Source organism: Teleopsis dalmanni, chromosome 2 (assembly GCF_002237135.1).
Source record: "Teleopsis dalmanni isolate 2A chromosome 2, ASM223713v2, whole genome shotgun sequence".
Lineage (NCBI taxonomy): Eukaryota > Metazoa > Arthropoda > Insecta > Diptera > Diopsidae > Teleopsis > Teleopsis dalmanni.
Window position 1 is genome coordinate 28,803,454 of NC_051847.1, and position 20,273 is coordinate 28,823,726.

Genomic DNA, 20,273 nt, shown 5'->3' on the forward strand with positions numbered 1-20,273 from the left:
TTTTTGTTAGTTTAACTTATAACAATGCAAAGAATATACTAAAAACAAAAATGAAAATGATTGGACTATTGACCCCGGCAGTTCGCTTTCATGAACTAAATATTAAAATTTAGTTTTCTATAATTGCACTTAGTTGTAAAGATAACTTTTTATTAATATGTATTTACTTTAGTTCTTTTGCAATTACAAAATTTTATTACTTAATAAGAAAAACTATTTTATCTGCTCGACAGACTCTAACGAACGTACAAACAACGCAACGTTTTTGTTCGCTGCAAGCATCAGCTGTTTGGTTTATATGTTTTTGTTATCGATTACATACTTGTTGATACAGAAACTATTGTGAATGATCAGCTAGAGTAGTGATTCTCCAAATGTTAGTGCAGGAGTTCTGAAACTGTTGATGCTCTAAATATATTAATAGATTTGTTTGACGAGCTAAACGTAGTAAAATTCAAGTAAAACACAAGAAAAGTACAAACTGAAAGCGTAACAGAAATAAAGTGCCAAAATACGCTCTTTACACAGATTTTCATGGAATAGCTTATAAACAATACAAAAATTGAAATTTAAACCAAAACAGCTGACTCACACATCAACACAAATTTTACTTGATATAAAAGTAAAGTCTGTATAGCATTATCAAATTTCGACAGGGATGTTACGTTCTCGCAGATGTTCTCATTTAATCGAAAATTTGCTGGAGAAACGCACTTGTGTATACCCAGTGTTACTCAAAGTTACTAGGAGTAGTTCGTGGAACAGACCTAATATGAAGAGCAGCATGTGTAGTAGCGCTCGAATTGTTGCTACAGAGATATTAGGGGTATTCAATATCTCTGTTCAACGTTGCATTTGCAAAATTACTTGATTTTATAAAAACAATTCCCTTTCTTATGATTCTACAATTGATTTAAAAGGCAATATGCAACGTAATATTTTCAACACCAATTACCTCTTACATATGTGATTGTCAAAACTCTATTGTGAATGATATTAGTTTTTTTACTGCTCGCTGGGCAATAGTTAAGCGAAACTGTTAAGTTTTGTTGACAATTGTTTGATTTTGTATCTATTTTATGTTCCAGAAAGTGCTATATTATACATATGAATGTACAAATTTAAATTACGCATTAATTTTGCAAATTCACTTTTTTTGTGCTGAAAATTATTTAATCTATTTTGAATTATTGTTAATTTCAAATTTAGCAATTTCCAAAATTTAAAATATAATTCACAATAGTCTAAAAAAACAGATATCACTACATTTCAAACTGTGTATGCAAATTTTGATATTATTTCGCTAAATATAATTCACAATAATTTCAAAAAATATATAGCAATGCACTCCAAACTGCATGTATTGACAATATTTCGCTGCGCAGCAAATGCGACTGCATATGCGATGCAACGCTTTAGATTTGCTGCAAGCAGAACATCTGCAAGTAATTTGGTATTGAAGCCGCCTTCAAGCTGTTAGTTATGAACAAGATAAAGATGGTTTAACATTTATTTTTTTATTGAAAAATTTATTATTTCGTATTGCTTCTATCAATATTTATTATTAAATAAAGTTAGAAATAGTTGAATTGATTTTTGATTCATTTTTATGTATGCAATTGTTGAACGCTTTTAATATTTCAATTTGCAAATTGCAAAATTCTGCTGGTGTTAGTTCGGCTTCTTCCGTTTGTTTTGCTAAACTCTCAAAAAATAGCTGCGCAGCACTTTTGGGCACAGAAGGTTCGGCTATTATTTTTGCACGATCAACTAACGAAGTCATATTCTGTTGTAACTCCTGTACCGTCTTACTGATATTTAAACTACTGCAAGGCGAATTGCTGTAAATATAAAATAGCCATGTATTTATTGAGCTATTTCCTTATTCATATATGTACTTACTCTACAGGCGTGTATATGTTTTCTAAAAAACGCAGACGCTCCATCCACTTCCATTTGCTTTTCACTGCTTCGTCAGCACTCCCTGATGGTATCAACTCCGCTTTAAATTCCTGAAAAAATTTATCCTTCAATGTTCTCCATCTAGCTTTCAGCTGTTGTGCTGTATGAAAATATTTACAACAAAAAAATAGTATCCTTCAAAATATGTAAATTGTGAGTGCATTACCTGGAACATTTAATTTTTTTCCAAGTTCATTAAATTTCTTGTTTCGCATACATTTATTTTTGTACATTTCATGTTTTCTTTCATATAAAAATGGATTTAATTTAACCATTCCAATAATTTCTTCCTCCACTGCTACTCTTTTCGAATTCTTCATCTCTGAAATGCAAACGATTGACATTTGTGTTGTGTTAGATGACATATTCAATTCACAATAACATAAATAATGTACTACAGTAGATTTCAAACTATATATTCGTTTTTGGCACTATACTTCGCTGCTGTGCGGCAAAATAAAAATAATTTGATGAGATGGAGAGTTTCTGCTGCATGCAGATTTTTTGGTAGTGTCGTCGGTTTAATTTTAATAGTTAGTTTAATTGCATTCGAAAGAACTTTATAAGTTTGTCGAAATGTTCTCGAAACAATTTTAAAAATTCTAAATTTTGGTTTGAAATAGTGGAAGTACTTAAGATTGTTAAATTAAATAAAATTTGATTGGTAAATTGAACTAGAAACTACTTTAGCAGTCAGAAAATTGTGGTTGGTAACACCATAAATTATAACAAAAAAGTGTACACAGTGTCCCTTGAGGTCTATTGTGCTAGCGTTGTTGATCTACTAAAGAGTAAATCTTACATTAGAAGAGGTACTTAATTGACCATTGTATGTAGTTATGTGTCGGTTTTGGTAACATATTAGGCTACGAGAGGTTACTTAGCACTGGAGTGTGGAAGGTAAGAGAGTTTGAAATTGTAGATTATAGGCCTATTATAGTTGCCTTCTAGAAGTAGTAGTAACATAGCTCAGAGCCATTTACTTTTGCAATATTATAAATTATATTCAACCCACCAGTTACATTGAAAGAAAAATCGATTAGGGCAGAAATTCTGTCAAGTTAAATCGTTTATTTAGACTAAAAAAGTAAGCCAGAATAGAACAAGTAAGAGACTGAACAAAATTTATTGGCAAATGGAACAAATTCAATACAACCGAATAAGAATGAGTCTTCTCCGTTGAAAGATAAACTAACGTAGTACCATTCATCTCAGCGGGATGGCTCGACAAATACTGGAGATTTTGGGTTTACTGAAGAATATGGTATGGTACCCATATATCTGGCAATACTTATGCTATTATATAAAACAAACACAAGTTTGAAAGGTTCCATTTCGGGTCACATTTTTCAAGCAGGCATAGTTGTCCATAAATGAAACGATGCTTACATTGTTGTTTCATTTATCATAACTCTTTAAAAATATATTCATTTATATATATATCTATATATAAATTCATTCTTGTCTTGTATGAATACGTAGTGTACAACGTACAACTCAGCTCATTTGTCTATTTTTTCTACACTTTTGAGTTTTTTGAAAGAAACCCAAAGAGGCCTCGCAAAGCTGATCTCGTCGAAGTTCACATTTGTTATAGCGCAATCGCTATATTTTTCTTATTATTATTTTTTTATTAGTCATTTCATTTATTTTACAATGTGTATTAATCTGGTAGCTATTTAATTTAAAAATATTTTAGATGTTATCTTAGTACTCATTTATATTTGAATCATATTATTATAATATTAATAAAACTATTGTCGAGAAATCGACAATCGCCCAACAGTCAGCACTGCGGCCAGAAGACTGCTATTGTACCAAATTCCCTTTAAAGCTTTGTGAATATAATTCAGAACTAAATCTGGAGAAGAGCTCCTAATCTGTTTTGGTAACAGAAATTCCATATGCAATATTTAAATCATATTTTCGTATTGTTATTAATGAACAATAATGAAGAGTCTTGGAGTTGAAGTACTCGTACTATGCTTTATGTAAAATTTCTTTATAAAGTATTAAGATAAATTAATTCCGAACTATTTGGCCGCATATTTTAATAAAAAATATTACTTTGCTATATGAATGTAGACAGGTGAAGGGATGAGTAAGTAGGTATGAGAGCAAATGACATTCTTAAATATTTAATTCAGATATTATTTTGTTATGAAAAATGACCCCTAAGGTAGTGGTCCCCAAGCTGTGTCAATACTCTACTATTCATATTCTTATAGTCAATATATTTTTAAGGAAATAAGGGAAAGATATTTATGTTACCGTAATTTATTTTATATTTATCTAGTTTTTTTATGTACCCCTTCTCCAGGATGCACTTTTCTAATCATATAGGAAGTATTAAATCGTCATTTCGTAATTTCGTAGTTATAATTATTAGGCTTCAACAAAAATAATTTTTTATTAATAATTATTATCGTAAATAAAAAAAAGTCTACACAAAAACAATATAAACTTTTTCAAAGTATTTATTAAAATTATGTTAATTGGTTTTGCTATATAAGTTAATATATGTTTTTTGTATATGCATTTGTATATATATATTTTGTTTATATAATAATTTTGATTTAAGTATATTTATATTGTAATGCGATTTTAAATTGGTTTTAATACATATTTATCATATATAATATATTGTATGTAAGTGCTCAATATAAGATTCATTTAAAAGTGAACTTTTAATCCAGCCCTTGTAAAAATTCACCTTTAACATGTAAATAAAAACTAAATAGAAGACATAACATCTGTAACTCTAATATACATATATATAAACATTCATCCTAGCAATACTTGATTGCCCCATAATTTTCTTAAAATAATAATTATTTTTGCATTTTATATATAATTTATTTATTAACAATATAATCTGAATCCAAATCCATATCCTCGATTTCATCCGAATTCTTTTGTTGCTGTTGTTCTTGTTGCTTTTGCTTATTAAAGAGCACGCTTATGGCTTTATCCATGGGATTGGTTTCATCGATTGCACTTTTATCAGCTTGATGTAAGATCTTGGCGGCCTCTTTAATTTCATTCTTCTGTAGCATTACTTTTGTATTATTGGAATTATCTGGTGTGTTAACACTCTTGCCAAATCTCATGAAATTCTGATCCATCTTACCGAAACGCATAAAGTTTGCAGAGTTGTCAGCTGGTTCGGGTGGAGTTCTACCAAAACGCATAAAGTTATCAGGTCGACCGTAACGCATGAAATTCTTATCGATATAAGATTTTTGATTTCTTCCAAAACGTATAAAATTCTGTTTGGGATTACGACCGAATCTCATAAAATCAGCAGGATTTCGACCTAAGCGCATAAAATTGTCGGCACCACTACGCCCGAAGCGCATGAAATCAGCAGGGTTTCGACCAAAACGTATAAAATCAGTAGTTGGCACGCGACCAAAACGCATGAAATTATCACCACGAGAATCGCGTTGAGTGCTGCGTTCAGCACGCTCATTACCTTCTTTATAGTTTTTAGATTCGTGACTGTTCGCCGTTGGATATTCCTCAATTTGACGTTTACCGAAACGCATAAAGTCAGCGGGATTACGGCCAAAGCGCATGAAATCAGCATTAGGCGTGCGACCGAAACGCATAAAATTATTTTCCAGAGCTCTACGTTTCTCAGCCTCTTCGGATAAAAGTTTCATGCGTAATTTAGGACGATCCTTGCGGAATTTCAATATAATGGAATTCTTGGCATAATCGATATTTACAGCAGAAATGGGTTGAAGAAATGCTACTTCAGTTTGATCCCGAGCAGATTTTATTATTGGTACATTACTCTCCTCAACACTCTCCGATGAGTCCAACGGATCAAATGGTATTTCTGGTGTTAGTAGCGAGTTATAATCATCCGATTCGTCCAGCACATTAGATTTCGGGTTATCAATAATCTCGCTGAAACTGAACGTTTGTAGCTGATAAATCGATAATAGAAAAATCAATAAATGCAACATTTTTACGAAGTTACACTGGAAAGAGAATAAGTAGTGGATATTTAAAATACACTGAAATTGAAAATCAAGTTCTTATTAATTAAGCTATGCAAATGAAGTAATAATTTTATAGTTTTCAGTAATTAAGCTATAAATATGTAATAAGTAGTCGAAGAAACATTTTATAATTGATCTCAATTACAGACAATTACTTTTTGGATTGAAATTGAAACTATAATTTTGAATAACTTCGCGCCAAACTACAGCTTTTAATTTACAGGTGATTGTTAAAACCAATAAAAATTATGAAAAAACATGAAAAAGTTAATCAAACCAACAACTATAACGACTCCGGCCACTTCAGCAACTTCAACGAAATCGAGAAAACCCATAAACGTGCTTACCACAATAATCGCAAAACGACAAGCAGTGGCGGCACAATTTCAAGTTCCACCAACGTTAATTTGAGATGAAGTTGTGGCCAAGATGAAACACGAGGAGCCGTTATGCACCGCGCGTGTGTTCGCTAATTAACAGATAAATTATTAAACCCATCATTTTCTCGGTTAAGAAAAGCGGCGTATGTGCGAAGTTAACGAAGTGCATAAATGCATTTTATTTTGCATGTGCCACTATGTAGAAACTCATACGAGGGAGCATTGATAAGTTGAGAAAAATAATGAAAATAATTTTCAAAAAATAGTTTTCTAAATAAATATACAGTATGTATATTGGGTAGTTATTTTGTTCTAAATAAACCATTTGATAATCAAAATTTATGTTCAATGATATGTCTGTTTCAGCTTTGTTTAAATATTTTTATTATATTTATATCAAATTTCCATTTCACTTTTATTTTTATTCTATTACTATTTTATTCTATTACTATTTTATTTATATTATTCTATTTCTATTCGTTTTCTAAATTATTTTAATTCTAATTCTAATCTATTCTATTGCTAACATCATGTTTCCACTGCAGCTAAAACTACTTAACTATTTACTACTTATTTTAATGAAATTAAGATTTGTTCCTTTCTTTTGGTAAAAACCGATTTAGCTTTTTTGTCTACATTTTACATACAAAACATATGACAAATTATTCAAATTTTGTTTATTTCCCTTGTGGGACATTTGTTATTAAGGATTGCATACTATATTTTTTACCTTAAATCAGTAGATTTATTTATAATGAACACATTGATATGAAAGCTCTTTATATGTGTAAATTATTATGAGGATTTAATGGCTTTAATGCTCTGGCCTGGCGTTCCTTCAAGAACATAGTTAAGGACAATTGATGTAGAACTAACATCAGCACGCTACTCATAGAACAACATCTGCACGGCAGCTCCAAATATAACACGTTCCAGAGGAATTGTTGAGGCCCTATGCTCCACTGGGAGTTAATGGAACAAAGAAGAAATGCGCAAAATTGCATATATGAGACAAATGGAAACTTAGTATGATCTATTTTTGAATTATTTATATTCCATTATATTTCAATTGTATATCTGCTTAATATCGATTAATGATTTCCGATTTGGAGTTTAATTTAATAACAAAATGTACTAACTGATACTAATGCTGAAATAAACCTATATCTAAATTTTTTGAAATATTAATTAAAATTCATTAATACAATTGTAATTTATTGTAGCCCATGATCCTTCACGGATCACAGGCTGAAATCTTTTTAACTAACTCTTTAGAAGTGAGTTTAGTGGATTTAATTGTCACACTATGGCTTTCGATATTTCCCATCTAGAGAGAAAAAAGGTTGCTACTGATGTTACTATAGACTTAACTAATAATAATCTTAATTTATTGGATGACATTAACCTTTCACGGACCATAGACTGAAATTTTTTTAACTATGTGGCTTTCGAAACTTTACATCTAGAGAGAAAAAAAAGGATTCTATTCACGTTACTATACACTTAACTAATAATAATCTTAATTTATTGGATAACATTGATCTTTCACGGACCATAGACTGAAATCTTTTTAATTAACTCTTTAGAAGTGGGTCTAATGGATTTAATTCTCACACTGTAGCTTTCGATACTTTCCATTTAAAGAGAAAAAAGGTTGCTACTGACGTTACTATAGACTTAACTAATAATAATCTTAATTTATTGGATAACATTGATCCTTCAAGGACCATAGACTCAAATATTTTTTCTAATTTTTAACTAATTCAGAAATATTGCAATATAATAGTCTTTCCTGAAAGTTTTCAAGCATAACAGAAATTATGAAGCATAGCTCGTATTACTCATAACCGCCACAAAGGTATTATTAAAATCATTTTATTGGCTAATTTCTGCATAGCGTACACTATAAAGCTTCATATTACTATAACACTAATTTATGTGCTGTGGTGCTGTGATACTCTTCGGAGGCACTGCATCTTGCGTTCACATGGTTTGGAAATATGCACCCGCCACATGAATATACAGAAGCTCTGTAAATAACATTGTGCGAAGTAAATATTTATGAATTTGTTAACATAATTCTGCAGCATGACATTAGGCGGATCATAACTCCAGAGCTGTGCATCATCAAAGACATCAAAGGTAATTGAAACACCGAAGTAATGGCATTTTTAATGTGTTTGTGGTGTCAACAAAACGCATTTTACTGCTGTGATTTCTCCGAGGATTGAGTTTGTGTTTTTATGATTTTGTCAACTCTTTTACGTTAGCTCTCCACAGCTAAAAATGCTTGTTACTTTTATGATAATGTATATAGATTTATGTTAATGCATAGATTTAAATATCAAAAAATAACAAAAAATATTCAGACAAATAAGTAAACTTTTAGACCAGAAAAAAATTTGTGAACAGCCCACATGCAAAGTATTTTTTGTGGGATTCCTTCAAATACTCATATATCGACACGTGTGATAATTTCAAATATTAAATATCACATGATTATGCAAATTTTGTAGCCTGATTGAAATGTGTTATTTTTATCTCACATATTTCAACGAAACTGCCTGATACGAGTATCAAAAATATCAAATATCGCTTCCGAAGTAACAACCAAACTTCTGTGCAAACTAATTGAATTGTTCCCGGGAACAATATGCAGGATATCATACATTCATACAATATTTACTTGAACCTTTGATGTTATGTTGTTATTAGTGTAGATATCATTGTAATGAAAGCACAAAAAAATAAATATAAATAAAAGTAAATTTTAAAATAAGCATTCCAGTCTTCCATATCATTTTTTCATACCCATGTTAAAGTGGCAACAAAATATGTCTTATCCTTGCTGCAATTAAAGTGACTTATTGCAGCACAATAATATATAATATAAGGAATTTTTTAATTTTGGTAATAAGTAAGAATTAGGTTCTATATGTATGAGAGATACACAAGGGTAAATTAGGGTTGGGAGTTTATAGTATATTTAATTTTTTAAATTTTACGGATGCTAAAATAATTTTCGAAGATTTAATGTAGTTCTAATTCTAATAAAATAGTTCATAATCATTAACATTTCAATTTGGAAGGTTAGATCTCTACGGTGTTTAAAGACACGTGTATTAATCCAAGGCTTTAATCAACGCCCCATTGGAAGTTCAAAGAATTTCCGTCGATATCAATAAAGAAATATGTGCAAGAGATAACTTCGATCTTGGTTTGATGCGAGGCCTCCCTACAACCTCTGCTAATCTAATTGGCAACTCTACGCCGATTGAATGATAAATAAATGCTTGATCATTTTTCCCGCGTAAGTTTGGGTATTAACCATAGCCACAACGAGTCCAACCTCAACTGGTCCCGGTCGGCGTAGCACCGGGATTTTAGTCGCCTCTTACGACAGGTACTAATACTAACGGAAATATTTAAATCGGTTGAAGAAATCAAAGGAAAGAAAGCGTGTCAAACAATATATTAAAGACATAGAATTAAAAAAAAACTCACTAATTTTAGGGCATAATAGATCACTAGTTCTATTATTTTATAGAAAATTTATGTTATCAAAATTTTATTTTTCATATATTATAATAAATAAGATTGGCTAATTTAAATAGCAATTTAAATAATGGCAAATAATGATAATTTCATAGTAAAATTAATAATAATAGTTATATATAGATAACTATTATAACTCTATTATAATTCGATTATAACTCTATAGATATGAATAGAGATTTAATAATAACAATTATTATATATATTATATGTTATTATAATTGCTTAATTCGATCCTAGTAATCTGAAAATTGTTTTTTATTTTATTTTATTTTATTTTATTTCATTGCATTTTATTTTAGAAACATAAAAAAATTAAAAACTTATGAAATTGACAGACCTTTCAACTTTTTAGTCTATTTTAAATAGAGCAGTAAAAGTTTTTTTTTAAAATATTGCTGTTATGAATCTTTTAAGTGCCGTATTATACCATATAAAGCAAGTAATATACTAAGAGCAAAGTCTGTTGGGTCCGACAATTTAACACAATATAATGAATAACTATTATCGTTTATATAGCACTATTTTAGATTCAGGTATAGAAATGAATTGCAATTTTATTGTTTCTAGTAAGTGTTTGTAGGTGACGATTATATACTATTGTTATTATTATATTGAAAACTTTAGCACTGCGATCAAGGGTTCTATTGTGTCCAAAATCTAATGATATTATTATTATGTTGGTGGATATTTTAAGAATAATGCTAATTAAGCAACTATATCAACTCATTCCTCATTTAGTTATAATAACCTATAGATTGCTTCTTACCAGCGATCACTTAGTGAACCTACATTGGGGAACTACAAAAATTCTTAAAGAATTGTTGGCCAAATTACAAAGTCATCAGCAGTAATAATACTTGGGATCAAGAAAACCAGGCTATATTAAACAAATCTTTCAATTAGGATTTAGGATCTGAGACACCAGTCTGTATAAGACAAATTTTTTAATAATATTTGGGATCATTGAGATAAGTCTATATTAAACAAATTTTTCAATAATATTTGGGATCAGAGAGACCAGTATATATAACACAAATCTCTCTATAATATAATATTATATAATAATTATATTTTAGATCAGAGAGGTCAGTCTATATTAAGCAAATCTTTGTATAATATTTGGGATCAGAAAAGCTGATCTTTACTTAACAATTCATTAAAAATCTTTGAGGTTAGAAAGACCAGTTTATAGTGAATCAATTTATTACTAGTATTTCAGGTTAGAATTAAATTTTTATATAATATTTTTAAACTCGTTATATATAAAAGAAGGCGATTTAAATAACTTTTTAGATTAATTGTAGTAATCAAATACTGTAGAGCCTTGTTATGTGAATTGTCTTTAATCACAATTAATTACAGAAAATTGGCATTTTTGCTCTACAGTTCTATGATTTAATCAATAACATACAATTAAAAGAGTTTAAAAATAATTTAATAAAATACTTGTATATGTATATTCAATGTATATAAATATATGTTGTTAAAAGATATTATTTAAATTTCCTTCAGAAAAATTAAAATGTTATTCTTAATATATAATTTATTTTTTAATTCTAGATAAATATTTACAGAATACCAGACATTTACTTGTAATTTGTCCTTCAATTAAAAACTGCTTAATATATATTTTTTAATATGTAAATATTTTATTATTTTGAAATATAAATCAATAATAACAAATTATATAGAAAAAATAATTATAATTGCAATAACGTTTATTTAAATTTATAATTCCTATAAAATTATTATTATTGTGATTACTCCATTATTACTCTTTATTATTATTTACTATTTTTTTAACATAAAGCTTTCACAGCAAAGTAACAAAACTCCAGAAAAATGTGCGAACATAAAAGTCAAGTACGGCTTTGGGTCAGTTGATTACGGTGCGCTGACTCTAAGCTTCAAATTTGGCAGGGCATGAGTTCGATTCCTGGTACTTGCAGTCTCAAAAAACTATTTACGAATAATTAAATACAATAATTATTTCCAAGATCAGTGATGAAAAATATAAAATAATGAGTTCTACAATAATATTTATTAAAATTTATTGTTCTCTTGAAGCAAGCAACTTAAAATTTAAATAAACAAAAAATAAATAAAATATATTAATTTGAAAATTTTCTTTTTTATTTTTTTCTCTTAGATTTTTTGATTTTACTACAAAAATTAATGTACTTTAATTAACTTTAGTTAGCTTTAGTGTTGCAATGTGGAAATAATTTCTTTAAAGTTTGAAGTACGAAGTTATGAAACTGGGCTTTTAGTTAATACAATGGCAATAATAAAATTTATAGATGCATGTCGTATATTTGGTAACTGAAGTCATCAGATACAGCAATTTTCGAAAACAAAACTCAAGCTACTATTATTAAAGATAGAAATAAAAAATATTAATAAAATCTTGACAAGTATTGACCTTTCTGTTTTAGGTTTTTAATAAACCTAAAAGTTTAATAAACAAAAGTTGTGATAAGTGTGTCATAATAAATACAAATTTACATAAAGACATAAAACGTCATAAAAAAACTTTCAATTACTTTGTACATAAACGCCACTACTGAAAATAATTAAAACTCTAAAATTTAAAAAAAAAGATATACTATAAACACATTTGAAGCTGATGATTAAAAAAACTCTCAAGTTGATTTCATAAATATTGGAATCTTCATTATTATTATAGGCTTAAGAATCTTTTTTCAATCAGACTTCGTAACTATTTTCTATCGCTCTTAAGGTCTATTCTTTAATGACACTTGTGGCTCTGCGTATAAAGAAGAAACTGTACTTCATCTCATGGGTCCGCACTGATTTCAGAAAGATGTTTCCAAATCTTTGGAGCTTTTTTTCTGACCTATTGTCTTTTAAAATTGGGTACATAACTAAATTTGTAGACTTGTCAGTTTGGTTTACTTCTACTCGATTAGCGTCAAGCTTTCTTAAAGAGACGTTATTTGTGCGCTAGATACTTTCAGACTTTTATGTTAAAGGTGGTCTTTTAGGTTTGGCAGATGTAGTGCGGCTCATCCGTGGTATCATGGGCTTTGGTGCTCAAGACTGCTACTACAACCTTGTCAAACCTAAACTAACTTAAGTTTCAAGCATTCGGGAGATGGTCATTTAACTTTGAAGTTAAATTGCCGTGTGGTATTTTGATTTACTCCTTATCCAACCTAACCTAACCGGAGTTTATAGTATTGGGGAGGTAACTCCATAAAATATTAAATCACTTCAGAGGTTCTTAAACTACACAGACTAGATATAATCGTATTGTCTAGAATAGAATCACTAAATTATTCAAGTAACCAACCTGAGTTTGTTAGTTTGTAATAAAATTTCTTCTGCATATCAAAAAGACTAGTACACTGGATATGAACTTACTCTGAGCAGAAGTGAGTGATTATTGCTGTCATAAAATATTTCTTTTTTTGCCTTATGAAATCTTTCTCGGTCGATACACGATCTTACAAAATCATGTCCTGGTTCACGAGGGTTCACACTTCAAATTTGACAGTGTTTCATTCCTGTCACTTGCAGTCTAAAAGGTATATAAAGAGCATTAAACCACTAGATATTTCCAAAATCATTTAGAGATATACGAAACAGCTATATGGTTAGTCTAGAAATTTACTTGGTTGAAATTAAAATCTTGTTTAAAATGGATTTCTTTTCATGGAACCAAAAAAAAAAATAATTTAAAATTAGTTTTTATTTTAAAGTATATATTTTGGTGTAGAGTACAATAATTCTGCAACATTATATTTTTTAGTTGTTTGTATAACTGATTTTATTTCTGTTTAGTTGTTTGGCACTAACAGTTGTGACAACAATCAAAGCAACACTTAAGCTACTCCATCAATTCATTAAATATTAGTATTAAACAAATAGTCAAACAAAATGTTTTTTTTTTCAATTTGTGGATTAAAATCTGTTAAAGTAAGCATAAAGTCCACTCACTTATCCATTCATTTATTTAACAAATCATTTAGCTAACATCTAACATCTAAATTTAAGCCAAACACGATAACTGTAGTGTTTTGCTTCTCCGATGGCCCTCAATGTCTTCCAAGACAAAACAGAAGTGTGGCGTATGAGTGATGTAGCAAATTTTTTGGTGAATGTTGCTTCATTTGACTAATATGTGTGTAGTTTTTTGTATATTGTTTAATTGGTTAGAATAATATTACACAATTTAATTATATATGAAAAAATATGCAATATTTTTTTTAATCAATTAGATTTTGAAAGTACAAAGTATTGAGTAAGATAAGTTAATTAAGTGGATACAAAAATCAAATTAAGCAATAATGCAATCATGTATATAAAATTCTATATTCCATAGAAATATTTTGTCTTAATATTCACTAATTAAATAATTAACCTTTGCTATACATTGAAGATCATAGCAAACACTATTAATGCAATTGCAAGACACTGAAGTGTTGCTGAAACATTTTGACCAGTCATTCATTTTGTTGCAGCAACATTTTTTGTTGAGAAACATTGCTATAAATTGGTTTCTAAAATGAATTTGCAATAAAATCTTAAATAAAATATAATAGTAAATTTAAGCCTTGTGCGAGTTCGAGTAAATTAAAATTTAAGTAAGGTAAATTAAAATTTTCTAGGGATTTTTTGCACTGCTATTATTTAAATATTTATTTATTTATTATTTTAGGTTAAAAGTTTTAAAATTTATTTATTAAGCATCTTATAAAATTTTCACAATGGTAACACCTTATTTACCTAATTTGTTATCTAATTTACCCGACTCAAAATTTGTTAAATACCAACATTTGCTGCCATACCGACATAATTTACTATTTCCTTTAATTTATCAACAATTTTCTTGAATTCGCACACAGCCATTATATTAAGGCATTGTTAAAAACAATATGTTTTCAAAATTAAATTAAAATACTAAGACTTACTAAGACTAAAATACTAAGTCTCACCTATAATAAAAATAGATTCTCGAAACTCATCAAAAGAGACCGCGTGAACACTATAAGGCTTACTGCAATTCTTAATGGTCATTGGTGTATAGGAACCCATGCAGAGAAACTGCGCATTCCTAATACTCCTCACTGCAGAAGTTGTAGAAGCCCGCAGGCATAACAAACCATATCACATTTTCTCTGTGAATGCCCGGTTTTAGCTTCCAGAAGATATAGGTTCTTACGAAGACACTTCTTTGATAGTTTATCAGACTGTTCATCGCTGAAAACAAAAGACCTATTAAATTATTTAAATTCGGCGGGTTGGATTTAGTCTCTACTCTTCTATACTAGCGGTTCTTGCGAGGAATGTGGTAGCGAAACGGCGAAAAATCGCTAATTGAGGTACATGGAAGTTATCTAATGGCCTGCCACTGCAACCAAGACTTTTTTTATTAAATTTAGTTTCTGTTGACTAAACTAATTTATATCAGAAGAAAAAAAAATCCAGTAACAATTTATTGTTCGTTATAAGCTAAACCGCAAAAGTCATTTATGGTCGCTTCTCTAACAAAAGTTTGAAGTTTATTTGCCGTGTGGCATTTTGATTTACTCCCCTTATGCCTGTTGCATCATAACCGTGATGTAGTGTTGATGTTTCAACAATCATTCAAAAATTTGCACATTCATATATTGTCTGCATAAATGCCACAACGCCACATACTCATTAAAAAAAAAAAAAAGATATTTACGCCTGAATGCACAGGTGAATGTGCGAAGCGCTATGAGTTTTTGTGGTTTGCAAAAATTGTTATTCTTAATATACAAAATAGGTTTTGGTTCAACATCAGGTGGGAGGTTTCTGCATTTAGTTGCATTATTAGCTTGAATGAAATAAATTTTGTTTAACCAAAATTTAAGTTAATATTTTAAGCTTTTAATCTTGCTTGTAGGTATTAAATGTAACTAATACTTTTCTATTGAAGCTAAAACACAACATTTGGTTTCGTATTATTTCGAAAATAAACTTAAAAATAATTCCGAAATTCTTATATTATTATAAGTAATTTTAGAATAAATAGTTTTTAATAAGAAATTAATAATAAGCTTAGCTAATGTATTTTAGTAATAAAATTTTGCTATATATAATTTTTTAATTTATTTAACGTATTTGGTTTCTTATAACATTGGAATGTTTTTAGCTATATAGAACTTTTAAGTTTCCAAAACATAGATACAGTTCTGTTATGTATATGTTATAATCGGTCATTGTCGATAGTGTTTTTAGGGGACTTCAGATTTTGGTGTGGCTTAGACAGATATATCTGCGTAAATGAAATTCCGTTATACTAGTGTCAGGTTAGGTTAGATTAAGAAGGCGCGTGCTGACAGTTATCAGCACTTTTCCTCGGAGGTATACATTGTGCAATGTGATGCCCTCAAAGATTTTGCCGAGAGGCGAGTTGTTAACCTTTATTATCTTCGTATACTATCCTCGTTAAACCAATTATGTTTTCTAGATGAAGTTGAGGAGATCCGATCAATTTGCTTTCGTTATCTATTCCAGGCCAGTGGAAAAGCGATCCACAAGTCATTGAAATCGCCTTGTCTGCGGTCCTGGACAGAAATACAGGAAGTGATCGCCAGATTCTACCTCCTCTTCATTCTCCTCCTCCTCCTCCTACATAATTCTTTTGGTGGAACTTGCCGCCGTTGAAGCATAGCCGCATTGGCATAGTACCCCGTTAGTACCATATTCCAGTAAGTATTTGAACTGCAGGTTTGCTGAAGCCCTAAAGGCTTTTCAGCTATCTCTGGTTAGATAGAGTATAGGAATTCTCATTTTGAAGTCTAGTATTGGTGTCATGTAGCAGAATCTAGATCCGTCTTGATTAAGCCACAACCCCTTTTTTAACCTCCTCCAAAAAAAGTGTATGATTTAAATACTGACCCATTAGGACGTTAAAAAACAAAATTATTATTGAAAAAACAAAATCATTGCACTGTGAAGGAATAATTGCAGTTATTTATAGTTTAAATAATTGTTATAGATTGTTGTAGTCAAATTGTTAAATGAACACGAATTATTTTTAGTTGTTGTACTTGTACTTGGCCATTATAACCGCGTATTGTTAGTGACCTTTGATGGTGTTCTTGGGTGGCTCCAAATTTGTGTGGGGTTTAGTCGGATATGTATGTTTAAACGTAAGTACGGGGTAATAATATTACGAGGTTTACTAAAATGATTTAATTAGATTTATATTAAATTTTAATTTAATTAATGCTATTTATTGTTTATTTAATTGTTTCCGTGAGAATTGGTTTCGGATTATTTATGATTTTAATGATTGTTAGTGACCTGTAAAGTTTCTCCATGAACATGAAGAGTATTCAGAAATCCAGAACAAAATCAGTGATTAGCGATAAGTTCTGCCTATTCATTATAATTGGGTTAATGATTTTTGGAGCTTCAAATTTGTGTGCGGCAGAAGCGAATACATGTGTATGTGTATATATGGGATGTGCTCTCATTATTCAATGTCACATCGATTGATCTCCAGTGAATTGATTAAGGATTATATATAATTTTAGTGATTATAATCATTTTGTTGGTAATTATTACGTCTTTTTTTCTAGGGAAGTTTATACTAAATTTAAGGCGACAACAACTGTTTTTATATGCAATATTATATCTAAACTATTCGCACAATTTAGTTTAAGACCTATTGTCCCGTACCGACAATAGCTGAATTAAAAATCTATGTAAATTTTGTAGTAAGCGTTTTTAAAAATTTAAGGAGTTTTTGAAACTCACTTTTTTTAAAGACTTCTTTTAAAGTGAGACCTAAACTTCAGTGAGATTTGTGACTATATCCTATGCGGAGTTTTTAGAAATTTAGGGAGTACTTGAATCTCTTTTCTTCAGACACAGTTTCTAAACTTCTTAAAAAGATTTGTTTTAAAGCATGTCTTACTCTTAAATTAGATTTAAATATAGATTAGCCTCACACTATCAGGACAATCAATTGATGGGATGGATTTAGTCTCTACTCTTTTATACTAGAGGAATATGATAGCAAAACGGCAAAAAATAGCTAATTGAGGTACATGGAAGTTATCTACTGACCTGCCATTGCTACCAACCATCTAGTATAACTAAATGTTTCACATTTGATCTTGGTAGATCAATTTTTGCTAAAGAGTACGCTAAATAAATTTCATAATTTATCAAGAATCGTCGTCCAGATCTGTCAAGTCCTATAAATTACTTAAACTGTTAGAAAAATGTTTTAAAAAATGTTTCAATCAGAGGAATTAACGGATCATTTAAATGATATATCTATAAAGATAACTCAATTGATACGTATCCTAATTTTATGTGAGGTGTGCGCTGATATTACTTGGCACGGTGGCAAGCCCGGTATTCTTACCGATAATGGATGCGAATCTATATCTCTAATGTATTATATTTGTATTTATTAACATTAATTAGTGAAATTTATTTATTCTGTCTTTGATACTTCAAGTTTATTGTTTTTTTAGTAAAATTCTTATTAAAATTATTTAAATTTATTAAAAAAAAAAAATTACTATCATGACTGGCTATATAATTATTTATTCTTAAGTAATTATATTAAATGTGAATCAATAATGTTTGAGATGTTATATATTGGAAAAACCGTAAATAGTAGCGATTAAAAAACAATATCAAATTAAAAACTAAAAAGACTGCAATAAACACAGCAAGTAAACAGCAATTACCAGCAATTTGCTTTCATCCAGCCACAACCGAGCGTTTTTATGAGGATGCCGCAGCCTCAATTAACTGATAAAAATGTGGTTTTAATGGCGAAACATGAATATTAAGTAAAGTGAGCAGCACAAAGTCAACAGATTTGGTATACAAATCTGAAAAAATTTGGCTTAAATGAATTTTTAACACGACGAAGGTGTTAACATAAAATAAAATTACATAATTGATGGGCTCAAATAGGCGTGTGTGGTGTACGTGTGGGCCCTTGAGCGTATGAACAAAAATGTTATTATTTTGCATAATCATTTCATTTATTAACTGAAATAAAAGTTATTAAGAGAAAAACAAAATTGTTAAAAAGTGTTAAAATATTATTTCTTTAGTTCACAACTGCTTCTATTTTATTTTTTTTTTGCATTATTAAAATTTAATTTTAATTTAAATCAACTTTAAATGCATACCAAACACCTAAATTTAGTTTTAAATATCTTACAAAGAATGTTACTTTTCTAAAATAAATAAAAAGTGGATGGGAATTTCAATTGAGTTCAATCTGGATCCAGTCGAAGAAGCCTGACTACTTCAGGAAAGTAGGTCCAAATGTCAATTGGACTATGCTTTGTATACGAAGAGGGACAAGAGAAAATGGGCGACATAATGAAGGGTAGAGCTGCAGTTTGGGCAACATATAAGGAATAGACATGCTTATGCGTGACTAGTAAATGTTTAACACTTGACTATACCTTGATATCAAGCTAGAACAGTTCGTGCTGCACAGGAAAGACCCCATTCTTCCTGGGATATATTAGGCGGAGTTCTATTGAAAACCTTGTTGTAAGTCATAGGTCTCGAAGGGAATACTGTATCTGTGCGGAGGGCTATGAATCCATGTCTGTATTCGACCTCACTGATATTAGCTCATTTGCAATTGGGGTCCATATAATGTTTTATAGAATTTAACTGTAAAAATAATGATTATATAGCAATTACATTTGGTTGTCCTAAATTGTGGCATTTGGGACAGTGAAAATGTACAAAAAACTAACGAAAGACTATTGTATTCCCAAAAAGTTACTGTACTGTGTGGCATTTGGTTTAATTATTAAAAAAATTATTAAAAAAATTAAAAAAAGGTTTAGAAAGAAGACATATAAATGATGTCTTTATTATTTAATTAATTTTTTTTAGGAAAGTGATAATCTTCAAAAGGTATTTATCAAAATTTTGCTACAATTTAATGTTTAGTTAACAACATGGATACTAAGCAATGATACTAAGTTTACTAAGTTACTGTTATAACGAAATAAATGTTGTACAAATCAAGGACTGAATTGAGAAGTTTTATTAAATCGATCTATGGAAAACGCTCTATGAAAATCGATTATTTATGGAAAGTTTGCTGATAAATCTCCTGTTAGGGGCTGATAATGCTAAACACGCCTTAATTCAGTTACTTTACCAGAAAGCATCAAAGAACTCGATATAATTCTATTTAACTACCGAAAGATAGTTACGGTTTGAGGAAATAGATGATATGATATTGATATGTTAATGATATTGTATCAGAGCTAAGTGTTAGTTTTATTTCACACGAATATTCGATAATGCAAATGGAAAGTATCACAATTGGTCACAGTGAACGAAATGTCGCCAAACAATAAATTCCATG

At 29.6% G+C, this 20,273-nt stretch overlaps 2 protein-coding genes across 2 annotated transcripts; both read right to left on the reverse strand.

The window, feature by feature from the left end:
• Window positions 1-1,415: 1,415 nt before the first annotated feature.
• LOC119674197 (transcription factor Adf-1-like) lies at window positions 1,416-2,327 on the reverse strand. The gene is made up of 4 exons (XM_038085323.1): window positions 2,129-2,327; window positions 1,903-2,062; window positions 1,629-1,841; window positions 1,416-1,473 (listed from the first exon to the last, which is right to left on the reverse strand). Exons 1-4 carry the CDS (start codon window positions 2,325-2,327, stop codon window positions 1,416-1,418), a joined length of 630 nt encoding a protein of 209 aa, XP_037941251.1.
• A 2,238-nt stretch (window positions 2,328-4,565) lies between these two features.
• LOC119682702 (FMRFamide-related peptides-like) lies at window positions 4,566-5,936 on the reverse strand. Its single transcript, XM_038096196.1, has one exon. It carries the CDS (start codon window positions 5,934-5,936, stop codon window positions 4,818-4,820), a length of 1,119 nt encoding a protein of 372 aa, XP_037952124.1. The 3' UTR covers window positions 4,566-4,817.
• Window positions 5,937-20,273: the final 14,337 nt, after the last annotated feature.